The sequence below is a fragment of the Manacus candei genome, unplaced genomic scaffold, assembly GCF_025592945.1.
Source record: "Manacus candei isolate 608988 ecotype Guabito, Panama unplaced genomic scaffold, ASM2559294v1 h1tg000084l, whole genome shotgun sequence".
Lineage (NCBI taxonomy): Eukaryota > Metazoa > Chordata > Aves > Passeriformes > Pipridae > Manacus > Manacus candei.
The window spans coordinates 2,871,152-2,890,133 of NW_026138132.1; the positions used below are offsets into that span (position 1 = coordinate 2,871,152).

The 18,982-nt window shown below is 44.5% G+C and overlaps 1 protein-coding gene across 2 annotated transcripts in view; it reads left to right on the forward strand.

Annotated features, from left to right (window-relative positions):
* PPP2R2A (protein phosphatase 2 regulatory subunit Balpha) overlaps positions 1–18,982 on the forward strand; it is a 35,665-nt gene that overhangs the window by 11,755 nt on the left and 4,928 nt on the right. For both annotated transcript variants that reach the window (XM_051811873.1, XM_051811872.1), the window contains exons 3-6: positions 14,452–14,549; positions 17,498–17,663; positions 18,157–18,269; positions 18,504–18,681. In XM_051811873.1, coding sequence (XP_051667833.1) covers positions 14,452–14,549; positions 17,498–17,663; positions 18,157–18,269; positions 18,504–18,681 — 555 coding nt within the window. The remainder of the gene's footprint in view (positions 1–14,451; positions 14,550–17,497; positions 17,664–18,156; positions 18,270–18,503; positions 18,682–18,982) is intronic.

Consider the following 18,982-nt stretch of genomic DNA (forward strand, 5'->3'; position numbering starts at 1 on the left):
AAAAGGCCCTAATCTATAAATAGAGGTGGTGAGAGATTTAAAATAAGGCACTTAAAAATAAAAGTTGGTATTTTGCTCAGATTAGTAGACTATATATATCATTTTAAGAGGTGCCTGCCTTAGAGTTGTCAAGATTCCATTTTGCATCATTCAGAGAAGTGAGTGTCAGGATTTTCAAAGTCCAGGCCAGAAATTAAAATTGGCCTCTGTTTAATAATGATTTTTTAAGAAACATGTATGCTGGGGCCAGAAAAAAAAAGAAGAAAAGGCAATTGGTAAAGGGAAGACAGTTCTTTAAGGCTCCAAGAGCCACTAAAGATGCATTAAGTATTAAAATGAACTGCTGAGTGAGTGACCATAGCGAGGGGAGTAATCAGAGATTTTTCTTCCACAGTCACTTAATAGAACTGTGTATTTATCTCTGCTGGAAACTTCAGTTGTACTTGTGACCTTCACAGGCTCTGTGCTCCCGGCAAGCTGCCCGAAATTCAGCTGGGGAGTGCCCTGCCCTCCCTGCTGCCCTCCCTGCCTTTATGGCCGGGGAGAGGGATTTCTCCTTGCCTTTGCCTCGCTTAGGAGGAGCCACTTCACACATTGGCCGAGGCACAAGAGCCTCCTGCATTCTCCACACCGAGATTAAAAGCCTGGAAATGTTTGGCCTGAGCTTTTTGAGCCTGAAATAAAAGCTTTGCTCAGGGAATGTGTGAGAAGAGGCTCAAACAGCAGGGTAGTTTCTAGGAGTTGGTGTGGGTTTTTTTTTAATTTAAATCTACAACACAAATGCACTCCAAGTCACAGAATTCTAATTACAAAAAGCATTATGTCTTTCTCTAATACACCTACTAATTTTTACCTTGCTGGGCATGTTTTGGAATGGCTTCAGCAAGAAAATGCAGCTATTCCAGTGCTCTGCAGCTTTCTCAGTGACAAGAAAGGCATTGCCTGAAGGCTTCTGTTCTCTTCGTGCCAAACAATGGCCCAGTATGTTATTTCCAAATATATTGTTATTTGCAAACAGAACACCAACCCCTGGCTGCTCTGAGCCGTGCAGCCTATTGAAATTCTGGCTGTGATTCCAGCTGAGATTTTTCCATAAATAGCTCTGTACTACTTGGGAACACAAACAAACCCTGGACAGATCTGAGGTGGGGTCTGCTGAGGTTCAGCCTGTTCTTAGTGTGGACTTGGGGGAGGTACATTCTGCATGTGGGGGCTGCCAGCAGGAACTGGGAAATAAATAATTACCAAGCACATTAGTTGCAAGGACTCAAGAATCACCTGTGTTGAGCACAGGACAAAAAGAATAATAAAACTGAATAAATAGAAGCAGAAGCAGGTAGGTTTTCTTTTTAGTATTGAAATTTATTTATTTTTTTAAATAAAACTCATTAGGTAATGACTTGAAGCATTAGGTTATGGTTCAAGTAAGTACAACTTGAAGTAAAAATGAGTTATTCTTTGAATGAATAGATATCCAAATTAAGCACCCTTTTAAAATCTGTGCTGATTGGATGTTTGTTATGTGAATTAATACACAGCCTGTTGTGTTGTGCAGGTTTTTCAGTGCTGTGTAGGTGAACACCCTCTGGAGTAAGTAATTCAGGGGCATCTTTTTTTGTAGTATATTCAGTTATAATTGGTGTAAGCTGTCCTGAGTAATTTTAAGAGGCAAGTTAATTTAACAGGCCAGAATATATTAGAAATTACTCCATAGTCTTGAGGAGAAACATTCTGTGAGTTAAGAAAGGGGTGAATAAATCCTTCTGTGCTTTGCCTGTATCACAGGGCTGCTTTTCTGCTAGTCCTGTCGCTCAGAAACACTTTTTAACAGAGCAGAAATCCCCTTTTAAAGGCAATCAAAGAGCACAAAAATAACTTTGGCATTTGTGAAATCCCTGCTCTGAGTGGAGACTCTGGAGTGTCCTCAGCCCCTGGTTATCAGAGCCAGTGTGTTTATCTGCTGACACCCCAGCCTGGGGCTGGTGGCACTGAGGGAGCTCCATCCTGTGTGCAGAGCTCTCAGCTCCACCTCTTGCTCCTCTGGGATGTTTGTTCCAAACCTTGGTGCAGCCTCTGAGGGATCTCTGGGAGCTTCACTGCCCACAACCTTCTGCCAGAATGTCTGAAGTCACCTTTGGGGAAGGAGCCCCTGGAATGTGTGTGTGGGATGCACACATGGAATCAGCTGTGATCCCTGTGGGAGGCACTGACTGTGCTGGGAGCTGGATGGAGCTTGGAATCACACAATCATGGATTTGGGTTGGAAGGGACATTAAGGACAATCCAGTGCCACCCCCTGCCATGGGCAGGGACACCTTCCACTAGCCCAGCTCGCTCCAACCTGCCCTTGGACTCTTCCAGGGATGGAGCAGCCACAGCTTCTGTGGGAATTCCATCCCAGCCTCTCCCCACCCTCCCAGGGAACAATTCCTCCCCAATATCCCACCTTCCCAGGGAACAATTCCTCCCCAATATCCCATCTCTCCCTGCCCTCTGGCAGTGGGAAGCCATTCCCCCTTGTCCTGGCACTCCATCTCCTTGTCCAAAGTCCCTCTCCATCTTTTTTGGTGGGAACAGCTTAACTGCTGATCCTTCTCCTTTTTAAGGCAAATGGGGTTTTGAGCTCGTTGAGATTTTTTTTTTTTTATTTCTAGAACATTCTTTTTCATTCCTTGTAGGCACATTGAGAGCAGCTCCCTAAGAAAATGGAAGTATAAATAAAGCAACCAAGCAATCCAGCAAAGCACTTCTGCTACCAAGGGGTAATGAGCCTGGGTTTGGAAAACAGATCCATTGCTCACATATTTATCACAGGGAGAAGAAATCAAGCTTTAAAGCTTGAATAAAACTGAGTCAAATTCTTTTAATGTGTTTTGGGAAACCCTCATTCCTCTGTATAACCTGCATTCCAAAGCCTGGCTTAGGAGAATTATGGAGCACTTGTGTGGCATTATGGATAAACCTTGAGGAGCCTGGTGAGGATGTGCTGTGACTTAGCTCTGGGAATACAGGTTTTCCAGGGAGCTTGAGTTTGTGGTCTCCTGAATCTTTATGGGTTTATAGGATGTCCTTTATCTCCAGGTAAGCAGGAACATTTTCAAGAGCTTCAACATGGCAGTGCTGTTCTCCCCAAACAGACATTTAATTTCTCTTGTTCCAACATAAAATTTATTCTGGAAAATCAGTAAACCTGAATTTTTCCCCTCAGCAGTGCTAAAATTGAGTTGTTACTCTCTTGGAAACTAGATATGCAAAATCAGTTTTCCTGTAGCTTTATTAATGATAGACTGTAAATTAAAGCTCTGCAAGCAGAAAATATATTGGAACAAGTCATGTACCAGAGTATTAAAAACCAGACAAATGCTGTGTTTGAGGAGAGATAATCAAATCGGTTATTTATAAGCCTTTTTGCCTGAATTCTCCTCATGTTGCTCAACAGGTCCCTCAGTTTTGTGAGTGCTGGTGACAGAATGTTCAGATACCTGAGGGGATCTCAGATGAAGCCATTGTGGGCATGAAGTTCCTGCTGGAGTTAATTTTGTTCCCCTATAATTAGATATGTATGATCTGTATGCAGTTGTACAAAGGACAGAAATGATGAGTAACTCCCAAACTAAATTCTGCACAATACAAATAGAACTGAACCATTCTGTCATCTTTGTCTCAGAAAGCAGGGTAGGTTTTGCTGGCTGAAAGAAAGGAAAAGCAGGATCATAGGATGGATCCTTCTGAAAGGAACAGAGCTGGTGTGGATTGTGTACCTGCTGCTTGGGGGAATAACTTGGTTTAAAGGGATAATGTGTGGTTGAAATGGGAAAATTCCAAGGGGAGGAAGCTCTTTGTCTTGTGTCATTTACTCAAATTATCTCTCTGTCTGCAGTAACACTTAATACTCTGTATTACAACCTTCAGAACCCTGACCCTGCCAGTCCCCCTCCAAACAAACCACAGGCTTCATATTCTTACCTTTTAGCTGAGATTTCACTTGGGGATACAAGAAATTTGCTTTTAGGGAGAGTTTTATTGCTGCAGCACCAAAGAACACTGTGTGTGTTCTCATCTTTTGCAGTGGATTTAAGGAAGGTTTGGTCCTGTGACTGTTAAAAACTTTGTTGGTGTCCAGAATTCTGTGGCACTGGAGGGCAGCCTGAGGTTCTGGGCTGCTTTGTTTGCATCTAAACAGGGACACTTAATTTTCCAGGTGAGGTGGAATTGCTGTAGTGTGGGATGGGAATGGGACACAAGCAAACCTAGGCCAGGTATCCAGAATGTCAGATGGCTTTTTATCTGATAGCTGAGGCCTTGAAAGCAAATAATTGAAGAATTACAACACAGATGTCACTTGGGTGTTTTATGTACTTCATGTTTCTGTTTTACATCCAAACCCTCCCTCCTCAGGGATTGCATTGCCTCTGCAGGTGATGTTATCCAGCCTCTGGGTAACCACTGCTCCCAGGCTTTTTTTGGTAATCCTAAACCCTGAGTGAAGAGGAGTTCTCACTGTGATTGAAAGGGAATTGATGCAACACCGAGTGTGACACATCCTCAGTAGGAGGCCACTCTTCTTTTCCTCTTCCCCACCTGAAAATAGATTTAAGCTTCAGAGGCTGGAATCTCTCAGCAGCTGAATTTTGTGATGTTCAGAAAAAAACCCCTATGGTGACTTTGACATCCAGCAGCTGGCCAGCATTGAAAAATGCTGGATTTGCTGTTGATTGCTTTTCTTATTTAAAAGCAGAACAATTCTGGTTGGAGGGAGGAGGAAAGGCCTGGGGACAGATTAAACTTATTTTAGAAAACCTTATTATTGTTCCATAATATTGCAGTAGCTGCAAAGAACAGGCTCAGGGAGAAGTTGTGACTTTAACTGCTCGTTCCTGGTTGTGGATAAATGTTGTGGTTCCACAGCTGTGAGAGATTCACCCTCCTCTCTGAGGTTATTCAAGCTGGGCACCAGGGCTGGATTTCTGCCACTCAGGCCTCTTGTGTTTATGATATTAATAAACTGGTGTCAAATGTCCTGGGAACGGGTGATGCAGGTTGAAAGACCTTTGTTTCAGCCAACAATAGACCTGAATTAGTGTGACTAGGAAAAGCAAATAGGCACTTCCTGTCATGTTTTAAGGAATATTTGGGTTTGGGAAGCACGTGTATTAAGAGATGGGAACTGAATGCTCATCATTTGCTTTTTGTCCCTGGTAAAACGCCCCCTGTGTATTTGTGCATCTCTGTTAGTCTTTATAAACATGTTTGCAGTACTAATAAAGTCAGGTGGAATCCCATTTGTTTGAATAGATTATTCCCAGTATTCTTCAGGGGGAAAACTCTCTAACCCTGGGTAATGAAGATTTTAAAAAGGGAGAATTGACTTAGTTGTTGCTTTCCTAATCCGGTTTGTTCCTCAAGTGAAAACTTCAAGGCCTGTTGCAAAGCCCAGAAACTGTTTGGATAAAATAAAATAACTGAGTGGTGTCTCCAAGCACTGTGACAGTGCTGTTTGTGGTTTGGAGGCAGAGGATGCCTCTGGAGACTCGAGGGAACTCTTGTCAGGGGTTAAATGATCCCCTGTTATTGAGTTTGGGGTATTTGCAGGCTGATCCAGCTTGTGTTGAGTTGAAAAATGGCTCTGTGTTGAGCTGGTCGTGCACATGGAATTGCTGGGATAGTGGCAGCCTCCTGGAGCTGTGGAGGGCTGGAAGGAGCTTCAGACACGCACACCCCCTCAATTCCAGGATGGGAAGGATCATAGGATGGATGAGCTGAGGTGTTGGTGTAAAATACACCCTCAGAGGTACAAGGTGGAGGCAGATCCTGAGGGTTTGGAAGCTGCACCAAAGGCCACAGCTGGTTCCAGTGTGTTCCATTCTTTACATCACCTGATGCTGGAGCCAAGTTAAGCTTTACTAGTTAAATATGCAGTGCCTGGGTGTGGGCAGCCCAGCCAGCAGGAGTTTCTTGGGCTGTTTGTACCTGCTCTTTGTGTTTATTTTCCTGCTTCTCGGAATGTGCTCAGACTTCCTCTGTTCTCCCAACTAGATCATGTCCAGCTTAAGGGCAAGGCAGGTACTGGGAACTCTGGTTTGCAGCTTCTGGTGAACTAAATTCATTCCATTTATTCTCTTTCACCTGGTAGAAGAAGGGAATTTGCCTGCTGGTTTCCTGTGCATGTGTTCTGAAAGGAACCGCAGTAATGTCTTGTCTTAAGGTTTAAAAATAGAAAGTAATTAATCAGGGTGAGGAGGGTTAATGGTTTCTATCCAGAAACCAAACAGCTTTGCATTTGTTTGTATAGAGAGAACATTCTTCTGTCTGCTGTTGTTATGAGTTTAACATGAGGGGATTTTTCACAGTAATTTTGGAAACATTTATTAATAACTTATTCGGGGTTAAAAACCCCAGAACTGTGTCATTGTCTCGTCAGATGAAGTGGTTTCAAGGGGCCAGTTCAGGACTGTTCCCATCTAACTCATCCTGGCCCTGTGGGGTTTTTCTGTAGGTTTACAATGAAGTTGGCATAAAAAGAGTTACAGGATGCAGTGCCAGACTTGGTGAGCGGGAATAAAACCTGCAGTGGGGTCCAGCCCAGTGGTTCCAGTAACTGTGGTCAGGTATTGCAGGGTGGATCAGGGGCAAATCAATGTAAGATGTGCAAGTTCCTTCTCCAGGCTCACCCTGTCTGTCAGTGTGAATGCTTTCTTTACCCAAAGCTCCAACTTGAGGGCAGTTTGCTGTCAGAAGCACAGCCCAGTTCCCAGCAGGGTCTGACATCTGTTTGCAGAGGGCTCTGCCTTTGTCATCTCTGCTTCCCTCGGCCACCACAGGTGGCTCACAGGCCCGTGTGCTGGAGACTGAGCTTCCTACTATAGAGGAGGCAGGAAGCCAGGGGTCTGTGGTTTAAATCCATTTCCTTTCTGTTCCACAAAGCCCAGTCCTGACCTTGTTTAGGGAGCTGTTGTAGTGGGAGCTGGTGGAGCCTGTACATACAGACAGAAATGCAGTTAATTGGCTTTTTGGTTGTGGGCTCGGCAGCTTTCTGCAAATACAACTGTGCTGGTGGAGATGGGGTTGCTCCTGAGCATATTCCATGCTTCCCCCAGCAGATGTGCTCATCTAATACCTTCAGTTGAGCCCTGGTGAACTCTGGTAGCAAAACACAAGTTGCTTAACAGAACTGAGATGTGCTGGGGATCACTCCCAGGAGTTTGAGGTGGTGGCAGCGTCAAACGTGTCAGAAGAGTGTTCCCTCTAGTGATTTCTGCTACCTCTGAGAATTGCTGTTCTTGCACACGTTTATTGGTCCAGAAATGGACCATGGGGGGAAATAATGATGAATTAGGTGTTGGGAACATGACCTGAGTGGAGATGTTGAAGCAGCTGCCCAGCGATGCCCAGCAGTTGTTTGCCAAACAGGAGTCACAGTGTGCTACTCCCTGGACAATTTAGATAGTAATACTGAACATAGATTGTGCTTTCTATGAATTGTTTATATGTTTAATATATGGGTTTCTGGTTTATATGTTTATATGTTCTTTGTTTAAATGAGGAAGTTGCTTTGATAACACAGTTAACTTGAGATCCCGTAAAGATTTCTGGATGCTGGAGGAGCTGCTGTTCCAGATGAGAGATTTTCACAGATGGGGATTCTGTTCTCTTCTTTACTATCACCTTGTAAAATACTTTGGATTTGTTACTATCCCAACCTCCAAAGGTTTTGAGAGTCACTTCTGTGCTAATCCTGTTCTCTGCAGTTCCACCTTCTCCCCGTGGCTTTGCAGGCAGGAGCAGCTTTGCTGCGTAGGGCAGGTGGATTTGGAGTTGGATCCTGCTCTGAGCATTGAGCCCAGTAAAGCTATTTAGGAGCATTACCAACCTTATTACATAAAACTGATGGCAACAGGATTTCAGGCTGCTGTTGCTGTTATTGCAGTGGGAGGGGATGGAAGTTTGCTCTTGTTTTCTAGGAAGTCACGAGGCTTTAACAAAAAGTGATTTGCATGAATTTGCAAACCCACTAAATAACATTGTTTTGAACTTTAGTATTAAGTTGCATTATCTCTAAACCATCTAAGAACGTGTTATAAATGCATCTGTAAGTTCTAAGCCATCCTAATACTTGTAAATCCTATGGAATAGTTGTCTTGGAGCGCTGGTTCTTTCCCTTGGCTCCAGTTCCTCCTTCCACTACAAAAAAGTGACTGAATTCCAGCTCCTGCTTCTGAAGGCTGTTGATAACAGAGTGGTCTTGCTGTCATTGCTAACACATGGATGTGACAGCACAAAGAGTGATCTCAGAAGGATGTGGCACTTGAGGATACTCTGGAGGAGTTCCTTCCTTGCTTACCTGGGAGCAAGGAAGGCATGTTAATGTGGCCTAGGAAGTGACAGGAAAAGCTCAATTAAGAATTGTCCAACTTTTATTTTAGGGAGCTAAATAAAAAGTTAAAAATAAAATGTGTAATAATAATAATAATGATGATGATAAGTAAATCACTCTGGTTTCCGAGTCCAAAGTTGAACTAGAACTTGCCCAGTGATATTTTTTCTCAAAGATTGGCAAAGTTGGAGCAAGGAGAAGAAAGTGAATAAAAGAACAGAAATGGGAATATAGAGAAGTGTAGGAAATAGAGGGAAAGCAGGGGGGTTAGGCCTGCTTGGCAGTGTTTGTTTGGTTATTTGGGTGAGTAATTGATGCAGTGAATTTGAGGTGTGAAGTTCTGTGTGTTTGGAGAGTGCTGTCTGTATGTCACACACAGATAGGGATGAAACTGGGCTGGGAGAGTCCCAACCCTGAAGTGCATCTTCACCAAACAGCACCAGCTGCTTCCAGCCCAGCTCAGTGACAAGTGTATGATGACTGGGTGTTTTTCACTTCAGCATCCCAGGACCTGGAGCTCTTGGAATGAACAGGCCAGGGAACAGTCTGTAAACCTTCCTCCCTCTCTGTAGAGCTCCTGGATTCACAGAGGCCAACAGACCCAGCCTAACCTCTGCCTGCTGGAGCTGCAGCCTGGGCTCCCCAACAGACCCAGGCTCATTCCTGCCTGCTGGAGCTGCAGCCTGGGCTCCCCAACAGACCCAGGCTCATTCCTGCCTGCTGGAGCTGCAGCCTGGGCTCCCCAACAGACCCAGGCTCATTCCTGCCTGCTGGAGCTGCAGCCTGGGCTCCCCTGTGCTTGTGCTCTGCCCTGGCAGGGCCAGCAGCTCTGAGCACAGCCTTGGCCAGCACACAAATTCCCCTCCCTGCTAAGGAGGGCAGCTCTGCAGCACAATTCCAGGCCTGGGACCTGGGAGAGAACAAGTAGCCAGCTGGCTCTGGCAAAGCCTGGCAGCCCAGGAGGGAGGATTTTTGCCCCAAGGGTAAGAACCTCTTTCTTCTGTATTTCTATGTATTTCTTCCCATCCCCATATGTGTGAGGAATTCATATATTTTTCATGCCGTGCCTGGTAGAGAAGAGATCTATTTAAAGGCCTTCTGGAAGGACTCTTGAGCAGTAGGTTGAACAGTAGGAATGCCTTATCCCAGCTGCCTTTGGATTTGTTGCCTAGTCACTTGGAGAGCTGGGAATGAATGCAGGGAATCGCTCTTGCAAGTGAATGAAGAGAAGGGAAATGAAGTCAATAGTAAAACCAGTCATGGCAACTTAGAAGCACACAGTCCTGGTGTTCCCTTCCCCCTCTCCACATCCATAAATTAGGGATGAAGCTGGAATGCAGAGGGTGCTTTCTTTTATGCCATCAGCACTAAGCAGTGGCTGCCCTTTGGCTGTCCTGCTCCTCCCCAGGAGTGTGCACTTGTGGCACCCTGGGCTGGGAGCTCTTCTCTGCCTCACACATGTGTGGTCACTCTTCCTTTATCTTATTTAAACAGCCTTCCTGTTCACTTGGAGATTAACACCTCACTGTCTACCTTCAGAGATTAATACACGATATATCAGGGCTCCTGATAAATGTAGTAAATCCAAATCCCAAACAATGGGGTGCTGGTGGGATGACTCAGTGCATTGTGTAGCTGCTTCAAATATTTGAAGCCTTGGAAGAGCTTTTGTTTTCTCTCCAGTGTTTTTCATTGTATTTTTTTTCCCCCAACAATGAAGCATGTAGCTCCACAACAAAATCAGCACTGGAAACAAGAAAGCCCAATCAAAAGGCACAATTTTCTGTCATTAGCTGTGACTTGACCTGGAGTTTTTGGAAGCTGCATCTGTTCAGGAGCCTGAAGCAGGGAGGTTTTGCTTCACCCTGGATTGGAAAGGAACAATCCACAAGTGATTTCCAGGCACTCAAGGTGTGCAAATTCTCCTGGAGAGATCTCTTGTTCTCTTTGGAGACAATCTAGGAAGAATGGCTCAGCTATGCTCAGCAATTGTGCTTTGAATTCATCCATTCCTGTGCTGCTTCCTCACTCTGAGGCTTTCTGAGCTTCCTTAGATTTTAACAGTAATCCTAAAAGTGGGTTTCTTAGTGTTTCCCGTTGGATACAGTTTCTGAAGTATCCTTGGAATGATCAGTCGGTGTTTAGTTGGATCAAAATAGCTTCTTCTACCCTTAGAGCTGGCAAACTGAGGAAGTGGGCTCTACATGAGGCCAGTGAATTGTGTTTTCAGGACAGAATTACCATCCTAAGTAACTTCTCTACATTATGGATGAGATTGGAGTTGCTCCTTTGGAAAATTCCAGAAATGGTATTTTGAGCCACTGGGAAGGTGTATAAACAATGAAAGAAGTCCTAAAATGCTTTTTAAAGACTACAATTCTTTGTTCAGTCCTTGGAAACATCAGGAGTTTGCTCCACTTGTGTAAACACACTGATTTACTTGCTCTCTGCTTAGGCAGCAGATCAACATGAGTCCCAAAACTTGCACAGAAACCTTTTAGGTCTGGTGGAATAAAGACTCTCTTTGTTCCTGCCATGATTGACTCTCTGCTGGAGAGTAGGTGACATGTTTTGCCTACCAAGCATGTTTTATAAGCAGAGTTTATATAAAGTTCATGGTACATTAAAATAGATAGCCTCTTCTCTACTAATAAAATCCCTTTTATTCTATTATTGGAAACAAATTTAATACAGAATTGCTTTTCAGGTTTGTGATGGGCCTTCTGGAACCAAGTCATTGGATTACAGTATTGTTTGGATTGATGGAGCTGTTTTATTCCCTTCTTCCATGGAATAAAACTTCAGCCCAAGCCTTGCTGTGATATTTGGGGATCTTACTGGTGCCAGTGCGTGTGTGGTTCTGGTTCTGCACTCACTGGGCAGTGGGGAAGGTCACTGAATACCTGTCACTGAGTTCTTCTTGTTTCAAACATGGCTTTTAACAGGGCAAAAGGCATTGGAGATCTGTTGGATTCCTTTATTCCTGTTGGATTCCTTTATTCATCTGTCTTTGAACACCAGAATTTGCTTTTTCTTCCTTTGAACTGGTCACCTTCCCACTGTACTGGCTCAGTGGCCTCAGGGCCTTACTTAAGCTTTGAGAGAAGTGTCTTTCCCCCTTCCCTTTCCCTGTCCCCTTATTTTAGTTCCTTTGGTTCCTCAGATTCCTGCCTCTGTGTCTGCCATGGACAAATCCAGTCGTGCTTGAATCCAGTGAAGTGTCTGATCCTTGCTGGTGGGTCTGATTTTTGTTGGAGCACTTCAGAAGTGAAGATGTCTCATTGAAGGGATACATAAAAAGCTTAGAGCAGGTTGGGAAAATACAGATGATGTGCAGAAGGAAAAGAAACCTTCACTGGGTTGTAGCTGCTGTGTCTGGGAGGGCTGTCAGGAGCTTTGGATGACTGCAGGGAAAGCAGACTCTGCCCTGTCTCCATGTGCTGATGGCTCAGAGACCAAAGCCTCTCTTGGCAGTTTGAGATTTTGGGGATCAGTGGCTTGATTTGGCTGTAGAGTTCCATTTCTTTGAGGTCAGGGTACAGCTGTGTAGTAGCTCTGTGTTTTCAGAGTGTTTTGCTCGACCTGCTGCAAAACATTTTCCCTCATAAATGGATTTCAGGTTGTGCAGGTGATTCCCACCCTGCCACCCATTTGCTTTCAGGTCACTGAAAGCCATTATTTGGAAGTCTTTAGTAGTCTCAGAAGTGTTTCTACAACAGTAAGTGCTATAAAGGGATATTTATGTGGGACCAAAGGCCAAATGTATAGATCTGTGCAAAGAAGTATTTGTAAGTGCTGTAGTAACCCCTGAGCTGTGGGACCCAAGTGATGCAAGAGGGAGAAACTTGGTGCAGGTGCACTGCAAGAATGGAAATACACATTTCTGCCCTGTTTTTTGTTTCTGTCAGAATCATAACCTTAATTCTTTGTGTTTGCTGCTGCTTTAAAACCTCCACACTCGCAGTGTCACGGGGGCATCTTGGTGTCCAAGGTGTCTGGAGGTGCTTGAGGGGAGCAGAGAGCCAGAGGTGCAGGGCAGGGGGAGCTGTGGCAGTGTGACAGCACATGGGGCTGTGTCACCGTGTCCAGGGAGGGGGTGGCATCACAGAAGGGCTTGTTAATGGTTCTTTATCTCCCATGCTGCTGCTGGGGAAAAAGGGCATTGAAATGAATGCCCCACGTGTCCAGAGGCCAGGGGGTGGTGACAGTGGGCACTGGAGATCTGCTTCTCCCCTAAATACCCCTCCCCTGTGCTCTGGGCAGTGGGAAGGGATGGGTTGGGAGCACTCAGCAGCATTGGGAAGGGATGAGTTTGGAAGGGATGGGTTAGGATCACTCAGCAGTGTTGGGAAGGGATGGGTTAGGAGCACTGATCAGCGTTGGGAAGGGGGTTAGGAGCACCCAGCAGTGGTGGGAAGGGATGGGATGGGTTAGGAGCACTGATCAGCATTGGGAAGGGATGGGTTAGGATCACTCAGCAGTGTGTGGAGCAGCTCCGTGTTTGCAGCTCCCACCTGGAGGCTGGAGCACAAACAGCAGGGACACAGGGAGGAGGCAGCAAGGCTGGGGATGCCCCTTTGCTGTTGTGGTGCTGCAGGACTGAAACAATCCTACAGGAATTACAGTTACCACTGGAAAAGAGAAGGATGTGGTTTGCATTGTGTGGCATAGTCTAAATGAGATTTTTTGGTTTGCACTTCACTCTTTCGCTGGCTTTGATTAATTCTTTATATCCCTTTCACCTGTGAAAGGTCCATATTTAATGGCAGCTCTTCAGCTGAGTGCTCTGCAGCCCCACAGATGGGAGAGAAATCACTTCATCTGGGGCACAAATACATGACAAATGAAGGGCTGGCTGAGGTAACCACTGCCTTCCAGGGGGGAAAGGATGTGCCCCCAGATCCCAGTTTTTCTGTGTGAGATCTGGACCCTGGTTATCTGTGTGCAAGGTGACATCATATTTTTATCCTTCGTGTTCTTGGGGAATTTAAATCCATTTTTGAGCAGATAACCACGGCAGGAGGTGGCTGGGGCAGTTTAAGCTTTAATGGGACATAACAGGGCACAGTGGAGCTGTGGTTCAGCTCCAAGTTGAGCAGATACCAACCTTTTGTAACTCTAAAATGCTGTGAATGAAATGTTTTGAGATGGAGATTCTATAAGGAAACCACCCTGTAGGAAATACTGTTTATCTCCGTTTGACTGCTGTGGGAGTAAAGTCCCCTGAAGACTTGTGTGTGGAAAAACTCTCAGGTAGTTTCTCCTGCAGGAAATGAGGTTTATATTGTTGTGTTGCAGTCTGGTGTTTGAAAGATGGTTTGGCTTCTGATTCTGTACTGGAGAGTACAAGGGGCAAGGTGTGCACCTGGAAATGGGAATTGTGATTGCAACTTGTCCTTTTTGCTGTGGGAACAGCTCAGTTTGATATTAGGGATTGCTCTTCTTGTCTGTGTATAGTCACTATTTAATTTTAGCACTGATAAAAATACTTATGGTCATGCAAACTTTCCTCATCCAGAATAAATACTTAAGTTTTTCAGAGACTGATGAGTTTATTTCCTAATTTTCTGTACCTGATTGTTCCTTGCATTCCTTAGACACTGATGTCTGAACTTCTCTACCCTGATACTTTTTGCCCTTAAGTTGTCAAATGTGTATAGAATCCTTAAAAAAAAAAAAAAAGATGCTTTAAGATCATGTGGGTAATGATTGTATTTAAATCCTCTGTCAGGAATAATTGGGAACATAAAGGTAGGAATATTTATGTACACAGTTTCTCTGTGCTGCTACAGCTGAAGTACAGTCATAGCAGAAAATATAACAAGATATAAAGCCTTTAAAAACCAAGTAATGCAGAACAGTGAGCCTTTAACTCTAGCATGGTGAACTCTTACTGCTTTTCAAATGTAAAGTTTAAAAAATGACTGCTCTATTTTAAAAGAAATTATTTGCATTTTATAATACAAATATCCTTAAATCAAAGTATGGATTTTCTCTTACACTTGTCATAGTTTTCTTGGTCACTTGGTAATGAGAAGAATTATCAACTGGGGGGGTTTATTTCTGTTTTTCTGCAGCGGATATAATTTCTACAGTAGAATTTAACCATTCTGGAGAGTTGTTAGCAACAGGAGACAAGGGAGGGAGAGTTGTCATCTTTCAGCAGGAGCAGGAGGTGAGTCTGTCTAATTACACCATATTGAATGTTCTGTTCTTATCCATTCCCTTCTTAAAGAAAAGGAGCATGCTTTTATAAAAAACTGTAGACAAAGTGAATGTCTGTGTCAGGAGTCATGAAAATAATGACATTTAAGAGTAAAGAAATGATTGAGAACTTTGTGACAGGAATAGAAATTATTTTATACACTCTTCATGTGGTCTAAAGAATGTTTGAAGTGAAAACCAGAAAATGGGGGTAGGACAGGAAAGGCCTTGAGGGAGCTGAAGTTGGTTCTTCCAATGGCTCTGCCTGGCTGGGATGATGATTTCAGATTTCACTGGAGCTGGGGAAATTAAAAGTAACCCTTAAGCAAGTGTGTGGCTGTGACCTCAGATGTCCTTTTCCATTCTGATATCAGTCAGGTAAACTCACATAACCATAACAGCAAAGGGATCTTCTCATTTAACCCTTGTTCCTTTGATCTTTGGGCTCTAATCCCATGTTGGAGGTGAGAAGATGAGCTGGAGTGCCTGGTTTTTTTTTTTTTAAACTAAGGCTGAGGTTGGAAGTTGTTTTGGTTAGAATGTATTCCAGGGAGAGGATAATGCAGGATATTCCAGGGAGATGTCACCCCCCTGCCCAGAAACGTCAGGCTGTTGCTTTTTCCTTAGTGGTTCATTCAGTTTCAATCCCAAAAATCCCAACCCGCAGGAATTCCCAGCAGAAGTTGGTCCGTGCTGGCCCGTGGGAATGGCACCTTCCCGATCCCAGTAAATCCCCTCGGTCAGTGCTGACATCTAGTGGGGGCTGCCCTGCCCTGCCCAGCTCCTCAGGTGTTTGGTGGCTTTTTGTTGTTTTCTTTCTATTGTTTTTTTTTAATTATTTTTCAACTCTTTTGAGTTTTACCTTGATTCCTTTAAGGGTGCTTTAGTGTAACTCAAAGCTCATTGCCTGTTCCCCTGAGCTGTATTTGAGGCACTCCTTGTTTTTTGGTGTGGAACCCCTGGCTCCCATCCTTCTGATCTGGGATCCAGCTGTGGGAAGAACCACCTGGGTTGGCACATTAAGTTGCACAGGATTATTTTTGGCATAATTTGACTGCTGGACTTTTTAGGGAATGGACAGCAGGGACTTGATTGCCTGTAGTTAGCTCTGCCACACACACACCTGTCTGGAGCAGGTTTTATATGTGAAAGTACCTAAAATACGAGTATTTAACTTGGATTTCTGTGCCCCCTTTCTGTGCTGCTGCATTCCAGGGCTTTGCAGGCCACACCTGCAACACTGCCAGAGCACAGAGCTGTACAAACCTATGGGACTTTACCCACTGCCAAAGTGGTGCCACCTCCGGGCTGGAATGTGGCAGGCAGTGACATCAGAGCAGCACCAGGCAGGAAATGAGTGTGGATCTCACAGAAACTGGGCAGGAATTTGCGTGGGCAGCCTGTAATTACCTCAGTTGCATTTTAACATCAGGCACTGGGGCCAACACCTCTCCTTGGTTTGATTGATTTTTTTGCTTTGAGCACCATGAGATAGTTTTTAGATTTTGCTTTTCTCCCCAGGATGGATTTCATATATTATTGGCTTTAGGTATTATTCTGCTCCTGTGGAGTTTTACTAGAATACACACACAGACTGTTTAGGCCTCCATCATTATGGTAAGCATGGAATTGAAGGAAAGTTGCCTGAATTTCCTAAGGCATTTCCTCCAGCACAATGGATTTCCTTTCCCTGCAGCGACCCAGCTCCACTTGTTAGTTCTAACTGAGACTTGGAACAAAGTCCTTTCCGTTCTCCAGGGTGGGAAAGCCTGGAAGGGAGAGGTGTGGTGCAGAATTCCAGTGCCAAATTTGATTTCTAAGCATTTTGTCCACTTTTTCCCTCCCCCCCCTCAGCTTATTTTGAAGTGTCAGAATTCCTGACAGCTCTCAGGGGATGAAGCAGCAGAAAACCATGGGAGGAATGTGACAGATGTGTTGTTTGGGGGAGGTCCTGAGGGCTGAAAGGAGCAGAGGACATGAGACACAGGAGGAGGAAGGAGCAAAGTCCCCAGTCAGGAGCAGCTATCACAGCAAAGGCATCTGATGGTGCAATCCCTGCAGTGGGTGGGACAGGAATAAATCACTGAATTCAGCTGGAGCCCAGTTCAGGTACCCCTGGGGAGCGCTGGGGCACAAATGGCTCCAGTTTTCCATCATCCATGGCAGGGAAGTGAAGGTTCAGTCCATGCAGTGCAGTCTAAACCACAGCTTTTGGAGAGGGGATCATGCAAATCCGGGTGGGCTTCAGTTTTCCAAGCATTTCCACCTTGCAGGGGTGACTCCAGTGTCAGAGATGTATTCAGCAGAGGTGTTAAGGTGGTTTTTTTTTTCCCCCTTCTAGAATGAGGAAGAAAAAAGCTTCTTAAGCAGTTTAGAAGCTCTCAGGGAACGTGGGGATTATAAACCAGAATAGTGGAGCTGCTGGTACAAATTTAGAGGTGACATGTGGGATTTCCATAGTGTGCCTGGAGAGCTGAACGTACTCACTGAGTAGATCTGCCATATGTGTGTCTGGGTAGTAGGGGAAGGAATATTCTCCTTAAAAAAGCCAAGGTGGAAAAATTAAAGATGTGAGAGAATAATGAAGATTTTTGTTTGTTTATTTGTTTGTTTGTTTGTAAAGAAAATGTGTAGGCAAAAATAGTTTTTATATTCAGCTTCTTGGAATTGATATGAGAACTTGCTGGATATTCACGTGGCCTAGGGGAATTTCTGGAAACTTTAGGAATCACAAGTTGCTGCAATAACTGTTTCTTCTCTGAGGTTTTCTTAGCCAAAATAGTAGAAACCCTAATCAAATTCTTGCAAGAGAGATAATCCTGTGTTTGTCTATTCTACAGACTTGTTAAAATAAATCAGCCTTGCAAAGCATACTCTGTCCATTGCATATGTAACTTGATCATTTAATTCTCTTTTTAGAACAAAACCCAGTCTCACAGTAGGGGAGAATACAATGTTTACAGTACCTTTCAAAGCCATGAACCAGAGTTTGACTACTTGAAAAGTTTAGAAATTGAAGAGAAGATCAACAAAATTAGGTGGTTACCCCAGAAAAATGCTGCTCAGTTTTTATTGTCTACAAATGGTAAGTTGTGACTTTATTTGCCGTGGTCGTGTGTTATTTTGTAGGTTTGCTGTTAGGATTGGGTCTAACCCTCTCCACTGCCAAAAGGCTGGAATCAAGCTGGGTTTAAATGCAAGTATCTGGGGTTGTGGCTCTTTTGGCTTCCCTGGGCACAGGGTGGGGGATTTGGGATTTGGGATTTGGTTGCTTTATAGCCCAGGGGCTTCACCCAGCACCGCTCAGCACCTTCATGGTGTGAGTCCCTGTGCCAGAGCTTACATTATTCATGACAATCCCTGTCCTAAATGAAACTTGGCTCTAACTTCTCTTATAAAAAGAACAAACCGTGGAGGAGGTTTTTTAATGCTTTTTATCTTGCCTTGTTTTCCCCAAGCAGCATTTTTGTCTTTTTTGGTGCTCGTGGGCGGCCTTGTCTTGTTCGAAGGCATCAGCGGTGACAACTGGTGTCTCTGCCACAGCCCCCATTTTAAAACTGTGCCTGTTTTCATTTCAGATAAAACAATAAAGTTATGGAAAATCAGTGAAAGGGACAAAAGACCAGAGGGTTATAATTTAAAGGAGGAAGATGGACGGTATAGGGATCCTACTACAGTTACAACACTACGGGTGAGTCGTTCACTCTGGACCGGCCACGTTCAGGTCATTCCTCTCTCCCTCCCCCAGCACAGACCAGGGAGTAACTGCCCCATTAGAGCCTTAATTTTTCTGTGATACCACAGAAATATTTACTTCTGAGGTGCTTTTGAGATATTTCAGCCAGCTCAGTGTGTGGAAGGACTGTGATTTTAGGTGCTGGTGGTGTGTTCACCCCTCCAACCTGCCTTGCTGTGTGTGTTGCAGGTGCCAGTGTTCAGGCCCATGGACCTCATGGTGGAAGCCAGCCCCCGGAGGATATTTGCCAATGCTCACACGTATCACATCAATTCCATCTCCATCAATAGTGATTATGAAACGTATTTGTCTGCAGACGACCTGCGGATCAACCTGTGGCACCTAGAAATCACAGACAGGAGTTTTAGTATCCTTTGGCCATTGTTTGGTGGGGTGGGAACAAGGAAACTGTTGGATTTTATTTGCTTTCATGAGAAGTGTTTTGTGTAGCATGTTTTCTCCATGTTATTTCTCCTTGGTAATTGTAGGGGCTTTTGGAGAGCACAAGGAAATCGTGGGATGGTTTGAGTTGGAAGGGAGCTTAGAGATCACCTTGTTCCACCCCCTGCCATGGGCAGGGACACCTTCCACTAGCCCAGGTTGCTCCAACCTGGCCCTGGACACTTCCAGGGATGGAGCAGCCACAGCTTCTTTGGGCAACCTGTGCT